The sequence below is a fragment of the Poecilia formosa genome, unplaced genomic scaffold, assembly GCF_000485575.1.
Source record: "Poecilia formosa unplaced genomic scaffold, Poecilia_formosa-5.1.2 Scaffold32, whole genome shotgun sequence".
NCBI lineage: Eukaryota > Metazoa > Chordata > Actinopteri > Cyprinodontiformes > Poeciliidae > Poecilia > Poecilia formosa.
In genome coordinates, this window is record NW_006799971.1 from 1906797 (window position 1) to 1921209 (window position 14413).

At 40.0% G+C, this 14413-nt stretch overlaps 1 protein-coding gene across 6 annotated transcripts in view; it reads left to right on the forward strand.

Annotated features, from left to right (window-relative positions):
• lrba (LPS-responsive vesicle trafficking, beach and anchor containing) overlaps positions 1-14413 on the forward strand; it is a 250687-nt gene that overhangs the window by 118406 nt on the left and 117868 nt on the right. For 5 of the 6 annotated variants that reach the window (XM_016670293.1, XM_016670296.1, XM_016670295.1 and 2 more), the window contains exon 37: positions 3607-3773. In XM_016670293.1, the coding sequence (XP_016525779.1) occupies positions 3607-3773 (167 nt within the window). The remainder of the gene's footprint in view (positions 1-3606; positions 3774-14413) is intronic. The other variant, XM_016670294.1, reaches the window with a different exon arrangement.

A 14413-nucleotide genomic window follows, 5' to 3' on the forward strand; every position in this document is an offset into this window, starting at 1 on the left:
ACACAAAATACCAAAATATTTTGAATAAATATTATACAAATAATATATTGCTAAATGTATATTAAGGCCCCAATTAAATCACTATTGAACTGAGAGAGTCTGAGCCTGTTTTCATTCATCATGTGACTAATTGCTTTATTACTTATGGCGAGTTTCTAACTATTTCTACTTTGCACAGCATTCCAACAATTAAATGACCAGTTCCGTTTAAAAGCCCAATCACACAAAAAATATATATATTTTACACTGGGTTATTATTTTAGTGAGCCTTTAGTAGAGGAGAACGCAGCATCAAGTATTTTGTGTTTTATTACATCTTTCATATTAACATGACACAATAAGTCCTTCATTAAACCCACATCAACGGAGTGACCCCTGGCAGCAATGCTGACTTGTCCTTTCCACTTACAGAGGAAACCCAGCTTAGCGTTTTAATGGCACGGCTCATACATTCAGCTTCTCTGGTTGTTGTTTTACGCCGCCGTCTTCTGGATTTGGCGTTTTTTGTCCCGTGGTTGACTCTGGCTTTTGGATATGACCGAAGCTCATTACGGCGTGGAGGGCTTGGCTGTTTGGGCAGGTGATGAAGTGTTTGTTTATGGTTATGAGTTTGAACCCGGCACCGTTGATTAGTGCTGCAGACCTTGCATGTTTCAGGCAGCCACAGATGGAAATGGACTCTGCTTCAGGTCTCCGGATGAATTTGCATCAGTGTTATGAAACCCGATCAGTCATAGCTGCTTGTTTTCAACTGCGTGGTCTGTTGTGATACTGGAATATTTTTTCTGCTGTTCAGTCTGGAATTTGATGCAAGGATCTTCCAGGTCTGGGAAAGTCTCAACGCAGCATGGAAATATAGGAAGCACTTTATTATAACTATACGTTATTTAGCCTAATTTAACCATTAATAATTAACCTTGAAAACATCAATTAAGGATGATTTAAACTAACACATTTATTAATGCTTTTCCCATAAAAATACAGATTCTGTTCCCTCAATTTAATAAGTTCCATAATCAAGTTACGAGCACGTCGTCTTACCACACTTAACACAGATCATAACTGCAAGATAATGGAGTACGTGTCAAACTCGAGGCCTGGGGGCCAAATCTGGCCCACCGTAGCTTTTTGTGTGACCCTCAAGACTCCAGGTTCCAAATTATATCAGCCAGTCCTCCCAGTTTCCTGTGATTGTTGAAACTCATGTATAAATCAACAGATTCCCATGTTTTTTTTTTTCCTCACTACTACATAACTGCAACTTTTCCACAAAAATGGTCAAAAACCATTGGGTTTAATGGACCACTAACTGCCTCCTGTAGGGGACAGTGTTTTGTATTTTACAGCTCCGCTGCCTCAGCCTTATTTGATGTCAAGGTATTGGTTGGTCCGTAATCGATGTGCCAGTTAACAAAGTAGCACTTAACGTCATACTTAAATGTAAATATTGAAAATATTTCTAAATTAGCTCCAAAAGGTTTGTGGCTTTGTTGCCCAAAAGAAATAAAAAATAAGTTCCTAGAGGAACTGAACAAAGTGAAAATGTTTAATTTTAAGAACTACTTAAAATGCAAAGACAGCTGTTTGCTAATATTTTAATAGGTTGTTAACGGGTTTTATCGATACATTCCTGCACCACCGGCCCTTTAAGAACATTCAGGATCTTGTTTTGGCCCAAAACAAAAATGAGTTTGACATCCCCATAGTGGAGCGAGAATCAGGTCTCAGATGAAGATATTTAAAGCTTATAGACGGAGCCTGGATACAATCTCATCCATTTTTAATATACTAATAATAAATACACATCAAAAAGCACATCATACATTACTCATACAGTTCATAATAACTAAATATGCCCAAAACTATTCTACATAATGTGTGTATATGTTAGTACATTCATTTGAACATTTGCAATCAGGAATAAACGCTCAGATGTTGGTTTTGGTCATTGTGGGTAAGACATTTATGAATGTGTTCATTTCTACGTTATTATAACGTGCTGCTGAAATGTAATTGACAGACTTTTCTTCCATTGTCCGTCCGTTCCAAGTGATGGTTTGTGGGAGGTTCTTTGTTCTCTAGAATCATCTGCAGTAAACATACACAAAACTTCATTATTAACACCGAGTACAATTTAAAAAGTCTGTAATAAATGACAAATATGTAGGAACCCGGCAGCACCAAACACACACAGCCTCATGTTTAAAGTTCCAAGCGCTCGCTCCATCGTCTTCCTCCTGTACGCTGCTCATTTAGCCGTTTCCCAGTTCATCACGCCGGAAGGTCAGGACCCACTTTAATGTCACGTAAAGAGACATAGATTGATAATTAAAGGCACACAGCCTCTAAAGCAGCCCCCTGTAATGTGATTTATGCCTATGGATTTCCTGTCAGATCTGAAATGTTGGCTCTAAAATGGAAGAGAAGGGCCTATTATAAAATGATTTACTGAGTTTTTTTTTTTTTTTTTTTTAAGTATGGGATGTTCTCCTCAGCTGTGCTTCTTCATTTCTAGATGCTGTATTGCTGCCAGGGAAGCAAACATCTTAAAGGGGCAGTGTTTTGTAAAATTGACTTTTTCAGCTTTACATCGTGTTACATTATCCAATCATCAAAAACATACCTGGAGTTATTCTTTGATGTTTTCATGCATGTTTTAGAAATCCTTTAATTTTCCATGGCAACCATTCACCCCTTTGCTGCTACTCCCCCACTCAGCTCCTTCAGACTAGCCAGCAGCAATTAGCAAACACCTGGTGGAACTGAGCTCATTATAGGAGCTACTTCTTAGTGAAATGGAGGTAAAAACTTTATTAGGGGTTAATAGAGGGGCCATGTTGTGATGACTTCCTGAAGGCAGAGTTTCAGAAAGAGCAGGAGCTTCTTAAAGAGGCAGAGGTCCAATTTCAAGGTGTTAAATTGCAACGTCAGATTTCTTTTGTTGTATTTGATATTTACAGCATTTTTATATCTGAAGGTAACATAGTTACTTGATTGTGCTATCAGGTGGCACTATGTGCCTGGAAAATACATAATACCACCCCTTTAAAGTTATTCTGATGAAGGGAGAGACACAAAATAGCACTACAGTAAGGGTTAAATGGCTGTTCAGGGTTCTTTGGTCAGATTTCTCATAAGAAAATGTAAAATGCGAACACATTATGACTGGGTGGAGCTCTGGGTCAGCCACAAGCACCGGATGAATAGGAGGCTAAAAAACTGTCTCTGAAGTAGTTGTGAGTTTGTTTATAAGATGATAGCTATTCATTTCAGGAGGTGTTGCTGCAGAGTTCAAAGGCTTGTTCTGATAACGTATTCTGACAGAGAAAAATGGCCGCCCTGTGTTTTGTGGTACCGTGTGCTGGAGGGCATTAGAAAATGCATGTCCACTGTTATTAATCAACATGACAAGGGCAGAAATGACCCGCATGCTTTCCGTTTATTCAGAAGAGACCCTGTGAGTCTCGTATCTCTACTCTGGTCTGCACCTGTGTGTGTAGCTACAGATTTTATATTTTAGAATGCTAAGAAAGGGCATTCCTTTGAAAAATTTGGGCAAAATATGACTTAATTTGCTCTATGATTTGTTTTTCCCTTCCCTTGCAGTCGAACTGCGCCCAGTACGCAGCAGAGAAGCGAGATGAGGAGAAAATGTGCGACCACTTGATCAGAGCCGCCAAGTTCCGCGACCACATGACCTCCACTCAGCTCATCCAGAAGATCGTCAACATTCTGACTGACAAACACGGAGCCTGGGGAAGTTCGTCAGTCAGGTAAGAGCGAAACTGGAACAATAACCCGACATTAAAAAAGAAACACATTCTGCTGCTGCCAATAAGGCCCCCATCTGGACGGAGGATTTAAAGGACTTGTCTTTTCATTTTCACATCCTTTTCTTTTCAACTCTGTGGGGGACCATAGATACACTGATCAAATATTAATATCTGTATCTGTGCTAATATTGAAAAAAGTTCTATATTGGGCCTGACATGCCAAAAGTACAGCCAAAGTGATTAATCGTGTCAAATTGATTAATGAAATAATCATTAACTAATGTGGTAATCAATTAATTGTTAACTGGATTATACAGGCTCAAAATAAGGTCAATTGCTGAAGGAACAACATAGTCAGAGCAGTAACTAAGCCAAAACTGAACAAAAATATGTACAATTTATATTTAAGATGAGGAAAACGTTGATCTGTTAGTTTGTTCTGCCAAAGCTCTTCAGGTGAAAAAAGTTTAGATTCATGCTTACAAATTCTGTAGCATCTTTTGCTAATCATTTATTAATCAGTGAATCAAAAAATAATCATCAGATCAGCCTTATGCTGCATTGATCCAGCAGACAGGCTGAGCTTTTCACATGTTGATGATAGAAGTATTTGTTTCGCTGATGATGAATCCTTTGCTATGAATGATCAGAAGTTCACTAAAGGAATGCTGTCATGGCATCCAAGGCAATAAAATGTTTATCTTCTTACTTGTAAAATGATTTTAATTATTTGTTTATTTGCATCTATTAATGTTGTATAGAAAGGTTTAAATGAAAAATCTTCAGCATATATACCACTATTCTGTATTTGATTAAGCGATTAATCATCAGAATAAGCGATGACTAAAATATTCTTTAGTTGCAAACCTACGTAAAATGATAATAAAAAAATACTGGGAACTTTTATAGCAATTGAAGTTAACATAGTTACTTGATTGTGCTCTAAATAGAAAACACCTAGCACCGCCCCTTTAATGTCCCGTTTTACCAGTCAAACTTAAAACTGTTGCTGTGTTTCCAAAAGGTTTGTTTAAAATGATGTTTTCTGGCTCTGAGGAGCCAAATAGCGACAAAGAAGCATCGTACATAAAACCTCCTTAAAAATAATCATTTGGGAAGAAAACAAAAAACTGCACCTGTTTTCATTTTGTTTCATACAATAAAATCTTCCACCGTTTCCCACATATACCTTCAACAGTCGCAGCTTTTTTTTTTTTTTTTTTTTTTTTTATAAAAAACCCCCGAAATTATTAAAGGTGAACCAGCTGTCGGCCCGCGCGCTGAATGATGCATTGGCCTGAGAGAGACATGAAAAGCCATGTGAACAAGCCGGGCTCCCATTAAGAACAGAGGGAACCTTATCCTCTGTGTTTGTTTGGCCAAATGGGCAGCAGAATCCAATGCGGCTATTCCCTAATGATGGCTGTTTGTGCAGGTAGTGTGTAATGGCTGAGCTACAGACGGCTGCTGGCTCATGCTTGTTAGGCCGAGCCGAGTCTCCAGAGACTCGTCTGGCGGGGCTTAGCTTGCCGTCGGAGCAGGAAGGCTATCTGTGACCGCCTTTTGCTTTTCTTTTTTTTCTTTATCTTATTTTTTTTTCCTCCTGTAGCGGTCCGTGGTGAGCTGTCCATCCAGTGCTTTCCTTCTTGACTGGATCTCCCTTTGTCTTTGCTTTCTCTCCGTTTCCTCATGTATGCTCACATAACACGCTTCCATTTAGTATGGATATTGTGTTCTACGAGCCGCCGCTGCCGCCGCGCTATTGATGGCTTTCCTAATGGCTGCCGATAGGTGCAGGGAGCCACTGGCACTGGGCCTCGGAGCGCAGCCCTCTTTTAATAAATCACAATCAGTCCTGTGCCATTACATCAATATTTTTGGTCAATTACTGTGAAGGTCAGGTGGGTGCAGCTTTGCACTATAAAAGCTTGTGGTATGCAGACGCAAGAGAAACATCTGGTGCTGCAAACGCAACAAACACAAACTAAGAATGGGTTATAGGGAAACCAGCTCTCCACACCTGGATACCTGCAGGCATTGCAGGAATTCATTCGCTCTAATGCAACATCTGCACCTTCAGATCCACACAAAGAAACACACACAGCTTCTTCCCAGCTGTGAAATTGAAAAGCACCAACACACGCAAGGCAACGTGATGGTGTCCTTTCGCAGCCGAGGCGTAAAGCCTCCCCCTCCTCCGCTTTGCGCCGTAAAAATGTATTCCCTAAAGTTTCCGTTTAATAAAGAATCCGAAAATGAAAATATTATTTTCCTGGCTGATGGGAATTGTTGTTTAGCTCACGGCAGGCATCTAATATCTTCTGACACGGTGTGTGACCTGCCTGAACGCAATTGGTGTGTTCATCATATCCAGCTTAGCGGGGCTTGGTTCTCTGGAGAACAGAGGTGTTTGGTGATTTTTTTCTTTCTTTTTTTTTGTTCTCCTTTGGACGGCCGTTCGCTGCTTGTCTGCGGTTCTCTCTTTCTTTATCCTCCTCTGTCACAACAAGCCAGTCATTTTCCTTCCCTTCTTGTCGTTTAGACTTTGCCTCTCTATCTGCTTCTGTTTCATTGTTGGATTTTCTTTATTCCCGTCATTTTGATGCTTTGTTTGGTTTCACCTCTTCCCAAAACACGGACAGATCCACAACAAAGGCATCACTAGTTGAGCATATAATTGCACAAATTGGAATTGTGGAAATAAATTGGCTTAATGGCTTAATTTTGAAGAAAAACTTTTTGATAAAACGTCTTTGTGCTGGGATGAGGTTTTTCAGTTGTATTGAAATTTGTGTATTTTGCAAAACTGTAGTGGAAACCCTTTTTTGCATCACGTGTCGCATGATCAACAACCGGATTTTACTACTGTTAGAAAAGGTGAAGAAAATGACAGGAAGTGGTAGCAGGGTTATGGTACAACACGTTTTTGAATTAATTATAGTGTGAACAAACTTATTCCCATGTGACTTTAAATTTCAACAATCCTTATTTGTCCCCCAAGCCCTGACAAAACGCTGCACAATTCAACACCATGCTGCTAGCGCTTCACAAGGAAGGGCGCTGCCCACCACAAATAATGATCCAGGCAGAACACGATGCGCTACATAATAAAACATAATTTAACGAAGCTTCGAGGCAGATAAATTTTACTCGAGAAATTTTAATAATCAAGGTACTCGAATCATTCTAGGAGTTTTCTGACTCTGCAGGCCTGAAGTCGTCGTTTCACTTCACCTTCTGCTGCTCGTCGACTGGATTTTACTTTTGGCCTGAAAACAAATGCATGCCACACTTTTCAGATTTGTATTTGTAGTTAATAATATAACCGTGAATCCTTTTCATTAACAATGCTGCATTAGCGCATTGACCATATACATGTGCAATTTAAATTTGTTTAATGGAAACAGGACCGTTTTGAAAAAAAACTTGCTTTTCAGTAAAAAGTAGGCAGAGGTGTTTTTTTTGTTTTTTTTTCCCCCAGCCGAATCAAAATTGGTTTATTTCACAAAATTTCAATGGAAACACTCTTTTTACATCAGATGGGTCACATGATCAACAACTGGATGTTGCAACTGGTGCAAACCCTGTAGAAGACAACAAGAAGTAGTCATAGGATGATGATGCAGGACGTTTAGCATGTCTGTGTGTAGCGCATGTGATTTTAATTGCTTTTCTTATTTAACTGAAATGCTGCAATTGCAAAATTGTTGGTGTTTTTTACATTAGTAGATCATCAGAAAAAAAGTTTTGCGGATATTTGTAATGAAAACACAGCTGCTGTTGCACAAATTCCCGATAAAATAGAAAAATGACAAAAATGAATATTCTATCAAGACACAGGACTTTTTCTATCTCATCACCAAACCCAGGAAAAAGAAACGGCCAGCAAACAACACTTGAACAGCCACACACACATACACGCACGCACGCACACGCACGCACACGTAACAACTGGCAGATATTTCATTTTCACTCCAACATTCTCCCCCTTCCTCCCGCTCGGGGCTCCGGTCCTCTGAGGACGCCGCCGGCTGCAGTGTTTATTTGGGTCAGGAATCATCTCATGTACATGACACCTGGACAAAGTTGACAGACAAAGGAGATGAGGGCAGATGATGGAGCACGCCAACTCGGTCCCAGCAGACACGCTCTGCTCTCGTCTTTCTTCCTCTTCTCACATCGCCTCTTTATTGCTTCCTAATGGGGCGGCTAACGTGCCGCAGAAGCCGGCTTTGCATGGTGAAATTGGGGAGTGTGATGTGATGGTAACGGCGGTGTTATTCCTGCAGTAGCTTTACGCCTTTATGGAAACATAATTCAGGTTGCAGACACCAGCAGCCTCCTTATTTCCAGTTTGTTCCACCTTCTGGTCTCCCTCCGCGCCTCCTTCCTTCCTTCCTTCCTCGGGTACGCAGCTCATTTTCTGCCCCCGTGCTGCTCTAATGGACACCCTTAGGCTAGAGGCTTCCCAGCCAAGGCACATCCATCTTTTGGCGTGTCACACTCCTGCCTGGCAAAAAATCTTTGTGATGTGCACTCCAATTTTTCTTCAGTAAATCAAATCTTCCTTCCTTCAGAGAGACGAATGCGTTCGGGTCGGAGCGTTGCAGAGAAAATCGATGTGGGCAAAATTGAAACAGTATGCCTCCGTATTGATCGGCGGGGAGGGATCGAAAAGCAACAGCTTTGTAACTGTTCAGCAGGACAGTCAGCTGACCTGTAATGGACAAACTATTGATATCAGCATTTCTCTTATCTTGTGCTTTGTCACTTTTTTTTTTACTAAGAAAAAAGGTTGATTCTTTCTGTTTAGCTAATGATGAAGAATAATGCCATAAATATCTGATAAAAACACTGAGGGGGAATTTTCTCATGCCTTTTCAGTTTCTATTTTAGCAGCGTTGCTCCATATAAAGGGATATTTCTCAAAGAAGATGGTTACGCAATGAGACAGAGTGAGTTGCATTTTGTTTTCAGTTAAGTCCATTGAACTCTATCCTGCTAAACAAATTTCTAGGTTTGATAAATGTTCCTTATAGTGACATTTTATAGCACAGTCAAGTATCTGTTAACTTCAGTTGTAATGAAAATGTAACATATCAGATATAACAAATTGCAATTTAGTGCCTTGAAATTGGGCCTCTGTCTCTTTAAGAAGCTCTGACTCTTTCTGAAACTCCGCCTTCAGGAAGTCCTCACAACATGGCTCCTTTATTAACCCAACATTTTTACCAATGTTTTACAGAGAAGTAGCTCCTATAATGTGTAGTTAATGAGCATAGTTCCACCAGGTGTTTGCTAATTGCTGCTGGCTAGTCTGAAGGAGCTGAGTGAGGTAGAGCTGCTCTGTGAGGCAGAAGCTTGGAAACTGCAGCTGTGAGGAGGAGCTTCGTCTCCCAGGTGTTTTCACAGCTGAGTGGTTGTGATGGGAGAGTAAGACATTTTTCAAACAAGCATGAAAGAATCAAAGCAAAACTCCAAGTATGTTTTTGATAAAAGAATAAGATAAAATTTAAAAATGTTGATTTTACATAATACTGCTCCTTTTAACTGTTTTAACTATTTTACATTTCTTGTGTGCATTTTTCAATCCCTGAAAGATTGAATGGATTTGATATTCCCAGAGTTATTTTTATTCATAATCAGGATATAAATTGTGGAAAGGCACCAAACTGACCTTCTATTTCTATTTAACCAGAACAAAAGGGAAGAGTATATAAACAGTTTATAAATGAAAACCAGGAAATTGGTACAGCCCTCTTTAGATCCTGATGTTTTCCTGGTTTCTCTCTCTACCATTATAACCCTCTAATTATTTACATTTTCATATCTAAACTAAATCCTTCACTTCTTTTAGTTAATCTATGCCTGAAAAACACCACCACCCAAAAAGCTAAAGTTAAAGACGCACTCATCACAATGTGGGGATTTCTGGCTTTTTTAAAATACTTACCTGCTTATACAAACATTTCCAGATTGCATTTTGTTGCTTTTCAGTTTGCTCAATTTTAGCATCAATAGAAACGCAGCCAGAGATACCGAGAACAGCCGCATTAAATTCTCTTCACTCCAGTCAGGACCAACCGAGCTAAAACCCGACTGATCCCAATCAATAACCGATTTCTCTGTGCATGTCTAATACAATTGGTTCCCTCGTGATCACATGAGCTAAACCACCCAACAAGTGTTTTAATATTCACTCACTTCTGGTTTCGGCTCAAACCCAAACGACGTCACGGGGCCGGGCGTGCTGCAGCGAGGCCGTTTGTGTCAAGTATTTTGCTATATTAATGATTGCATGAGAAGCTCGAGCAGCAAGAATAATTTCCACTTGTATCCTCCTGTTGCGGACTTAAATCAAAATTATGGTGCATAATATTGAAAGTAATGCATGTGCTAAAGTCGTGGTCTGCTCAGTGTCTGCGCCGGGCCCCGGGAGTGTTTTATGGACGCGCTGTACATTACGATTGCGCTGGTACTCTGGACTCGCAGCTGAAAAAGGAAATGGGACTCCAGCATGTCAGCGGAGAATATAACCATAGGAAACAAGAGCATAACAGTTTAGGAAACACGGGCCGTCGGCTGTGCCGCGACACGGGGGGAGGGGGTATGAGGAGAAGGGAGAGGATGGATGACACGCAGCAGGAGAGGGGAAATGATCCGACTCAGAAGTATGAAGACGGGGAAGATGGCACTAAGACTTTAGTACAACTACTTTTTTATATACTGCTCAAAAAAATAAAGGGAACATTTCACTTTAATTTTGTGTGTGGCTCCAAATCCAGGCCTCCATTGGTTAATAAATTTGATTTCCATTGATGATGATTGTGTGATTTTGTTGTCAGCACATTCAACTTTGTACAGAACAAAGTATTCAATGAGAATATTTCATTCATTCAGATCTAGGATGTGTTATTTGAGTGTTCCCTTTATTTTTTTGAGCAGTGAATATTAAGTCTATTTTTGGTAAATTAACCACATTACAAAAAAAAAAATAAAGCAAAATAAAATACTACTTCTGTCAGAGAGTTGCACAGAACATTATTTAAAATGGTACAAACTTTTTTTTGTGTGTGTTGGCATGTAACCACTTTTACTTTTAAAGGGACAGTACTATTAATTTTCCTGATATGAGGTTCTATTTTATGTCGCATTCAAGTAATTGTTACCTTTAGTTGTTATAAAAATTTTTGTAAATATCAAATATGATTTTAAACAACTTAATTTAACATCTTGAAATTGGGGCTCTGTCTCTTTAAGAAACTCCTGCTCCTTCTAAAACTCTGCCTTGAGGAAGTCATCACAACATGACTCCTCTATTAACCCTTTAACAACGATTTTCCCAGTGTTTCACTGAGGAGTAGCTTCTATAATGTTTGCTAATTGCTGCTGGCTAGTCTGAAGGAGCTGAGTTGGGGAGTCACAGAAAAGGGTGGAAGCTTGGAAACTACAGCTTCATGAAGCTTTGTCCTTGAAGGCAGTACTTGGGCCATCCAGCATTTTTGCACAGCTGAATGGTTGCTACGGGAGACTAAAGGACGTTTTTGGTGAGGGAGTAACATTACAGTATGATCCGAAGCTCAAAAAGTTGATTTTTATGCTTTAAAAAGCAGTAATATACTGCTGTTAGAAGCGGAAGTGGATGAAATGTTCATAAAAGTGGAGGGAGTCAGAGATTCCACCGTCACTGAGGACATAGAGGGACAAGAAATGAACTTGCGAGTTTGCATAAACTCGGTCAGATTGTCTGTTGCTTCTAAACTAGATCATCCTCAAAATTAGCTCCATTTCTTTGACTGGAAATGGTCTTTTGGTTTTCTTCTAAACACAAACGCAGGTCGCCGTTCTGAGGCCGGGCAGCTGCGGCCGACTACCAAAAGGTTGTTTCCTCTGGTCCCCTCGCCGGCTACTTGAAAACCATTTAGCCGGAGCTCAAGTTGTGATCATCCATCTGCTTTTATGCAACCATAAACACAAACGGAGCATAAATGGGTCCAGGTCCCTTTCCCATCTCACAGACTTCTTGTGCACCAGAGTCCTTGAATGGGTTTCATGCACACCCCTCCGGGTCATTCATCATTCACTTTGACGTGCGTCTGGGACTAGAAAAAGTTGTGACTCGAACAAAAAGGATGTTCTTTAAATCTCCGGGGAGACCATCCCAAGTTTGACAGATGTGCGTTCCATGGGGTCCATAAAATAACATGCCACAAGGGCCCCACCATGCGGTCTGGCTCATGGCTATGAATTAGAATATAGCCTCAATGATAACATTTACATCCACTGTATATACAGTACGGTGGCGGGGCCTGCGAGGAATAGCAACAAAGTGTCACAGCGAAACATATTAACAGCTGATGATGTCCATATGTTAGCACGGCTAAGTGTTGGAGCATATTCTGAGATTTAAAAAATGACTCTTGGCAGCCAATTTTTAAAATGACTGTGAAGGGAAAGTGGTTCATTTGAGGTTGGATCTTTTAATCCTCACAGAAGCAGCGGCTTGTAGGCTTTATTTGATGCATAAATTTAAATTCTTAAGAAGAAGAAGACCTGAGTCTGCTGCGTAGATTGGTGGTGTAATAAAAGGTCGAAACAATAATTCAAGTAAAAGAACCAGACTGAGCAACATTGGCCTCTGTGGTCGAGTTCCAAGACCAGAAAAGATCTCAAAGCTTTGTTGATGTTCTGCTAATGTGGATAAAACACAATTTTGAAATTGTGTTTTTATTTTTTGTTAAATAAGAAAGCAAATGAAAATTTCATGTTAAAAAGTTTGAGATAAATTATATATAAAAAAAAAATAAAATACGTGCTGCGACAAAGACTTCCTGCTGTCTTTGTGGTTTGCGATAGTAGTAATATCTGGTTGTTGCTCATGTGACTCATGAAGTGCGAAAAAAAGCATTTCCATTTCAGTTTTGCAAAAGAAATCAATTTCCAAACAGGTTGTTATCGACAAACAGGAGGTTTTTCAAAGTTTCATCAGAAAACCTTCATTGGGCAGTATCATGTTTTTTTTTTGTTTGTTTTGTTTTTTTAGCTTTACATCATGTTTTGATTATCTCAAATCAAAAACATACCTGGAATGTTGCCTTGACTCTTTCATGCATGTTTGAGAAATCTTTTAATCTCCATGGCAACCAGTCAGCTGCACAGACGCCTTGATGGACCTAGCCCCGCCTTCAAGACGAAGCTGCTCCTCAGAGTTGCAGTTTAAAAGCTGCTGACTCAGAATATCCCTCCTCTGCGACTCCCCCATTCAGCTCCTTCAGACTAGCCAGCAGCAATTAGCAAACACCACCTGATGGAACTGCATATCTGCTGAGCTCATTATTGGAGCGACTTCTTAGAGCATTGCTGGTAAAACATTATTACAAGGTTAATAGAGGAGCCATGTTATGATGACTTCCTGAAGGTGGAGTTTCAGAAAAAGCAAGGATTTTTAAAGAGACAGAGACCCAATTTCAAAGTGTTCAGTTAAAGTAAATTTTTTAAAGTCATATCTGATATTTATAGTATTTTTAGAATTATTATAAAAATACTATAGTTACTTTATTGTTCCATAAAATGCCCTTTTTGTGCCTGGAAAATACATAATACTGCCCTTTTACAGTCCAAATATCAGTTCATGACAGTTTTGGAGAGGCCTAGTCAAAGCCAAATCAGAGATTCAGGTTGTTATGCTCAGACTAGCTTACGCAGATATAATTTTTTTTTAAAGATCTGAAACTTACATTTTTAAAACGTCAAGAACGGCATGAATCTCTAAAGAAGCACATCGTTCTCCCAGAACCTCCAGTCTGTTGTAGCTTTGTCTCCTTGCTTCCTATTATCCATTGGTCCGTTCTCCTCTCCATTACACCTGGAGTTGTAACGGAACATTGGTGATGAAGCATGAAAGCATGCCTCTCATCCCAAAAAAAAAGAGAGAAAAAGACCAATTACACCATCACACCTCCGCGCCTCGCCTCTTCACCGCCAGCCGAGATCCTGCTGCTACTATCAGATTTATGAGTTTCATATTGCCTTAAAGTATATGGCTCGGTGGAACAAGGTCACGATAAAGGGTTGCTGATCAATATCTGAATGAAAAGCCGTTTGGGAAGTTTTTAGAGCTCTTTTTTCTCTTCTCTTTCTCCTTTCCGCCTGGATGCAATATGTGGCCGGTATCGATTGTTCAGGGCCAGTAGTTAGTCAAAGGCTATCTCCTTTGACTAACCCCTTTGCAGCATGTCAGCGCCCCCCCTCTCCTTCCTCTTGATAGATTGGTATGCTTCCAGCCACTGTAATTACACCATGAGACCAGCAGGTCATTTATTTTGCTACTTTCAACATTACGGGGAAAAAAAAAAGAAAAGAGAAAAAGGGGGTGCGGAGGGAATCACCTTTATCTTTAGAACCCAGCACTCTGTTCTGCAGCTAATGTAGAAAAGTCCACACAGAAGAGTCACATGCGTAGCATTGTGATGATCGTCTTTTCGTCGTTCATCTTCAGCTTGTGTTCTGGGTTTGCTTTAGATGGACCCGTTTGTGTGTTTGGGTTCAGGTTCAGCTCCAAGTGTAGAAAGCCGGATCAGAAGAAGTTCAAGTTTAGCCTTATAAACAGTTGCTAAATAAAATCAAATCCCCTCCCCCCC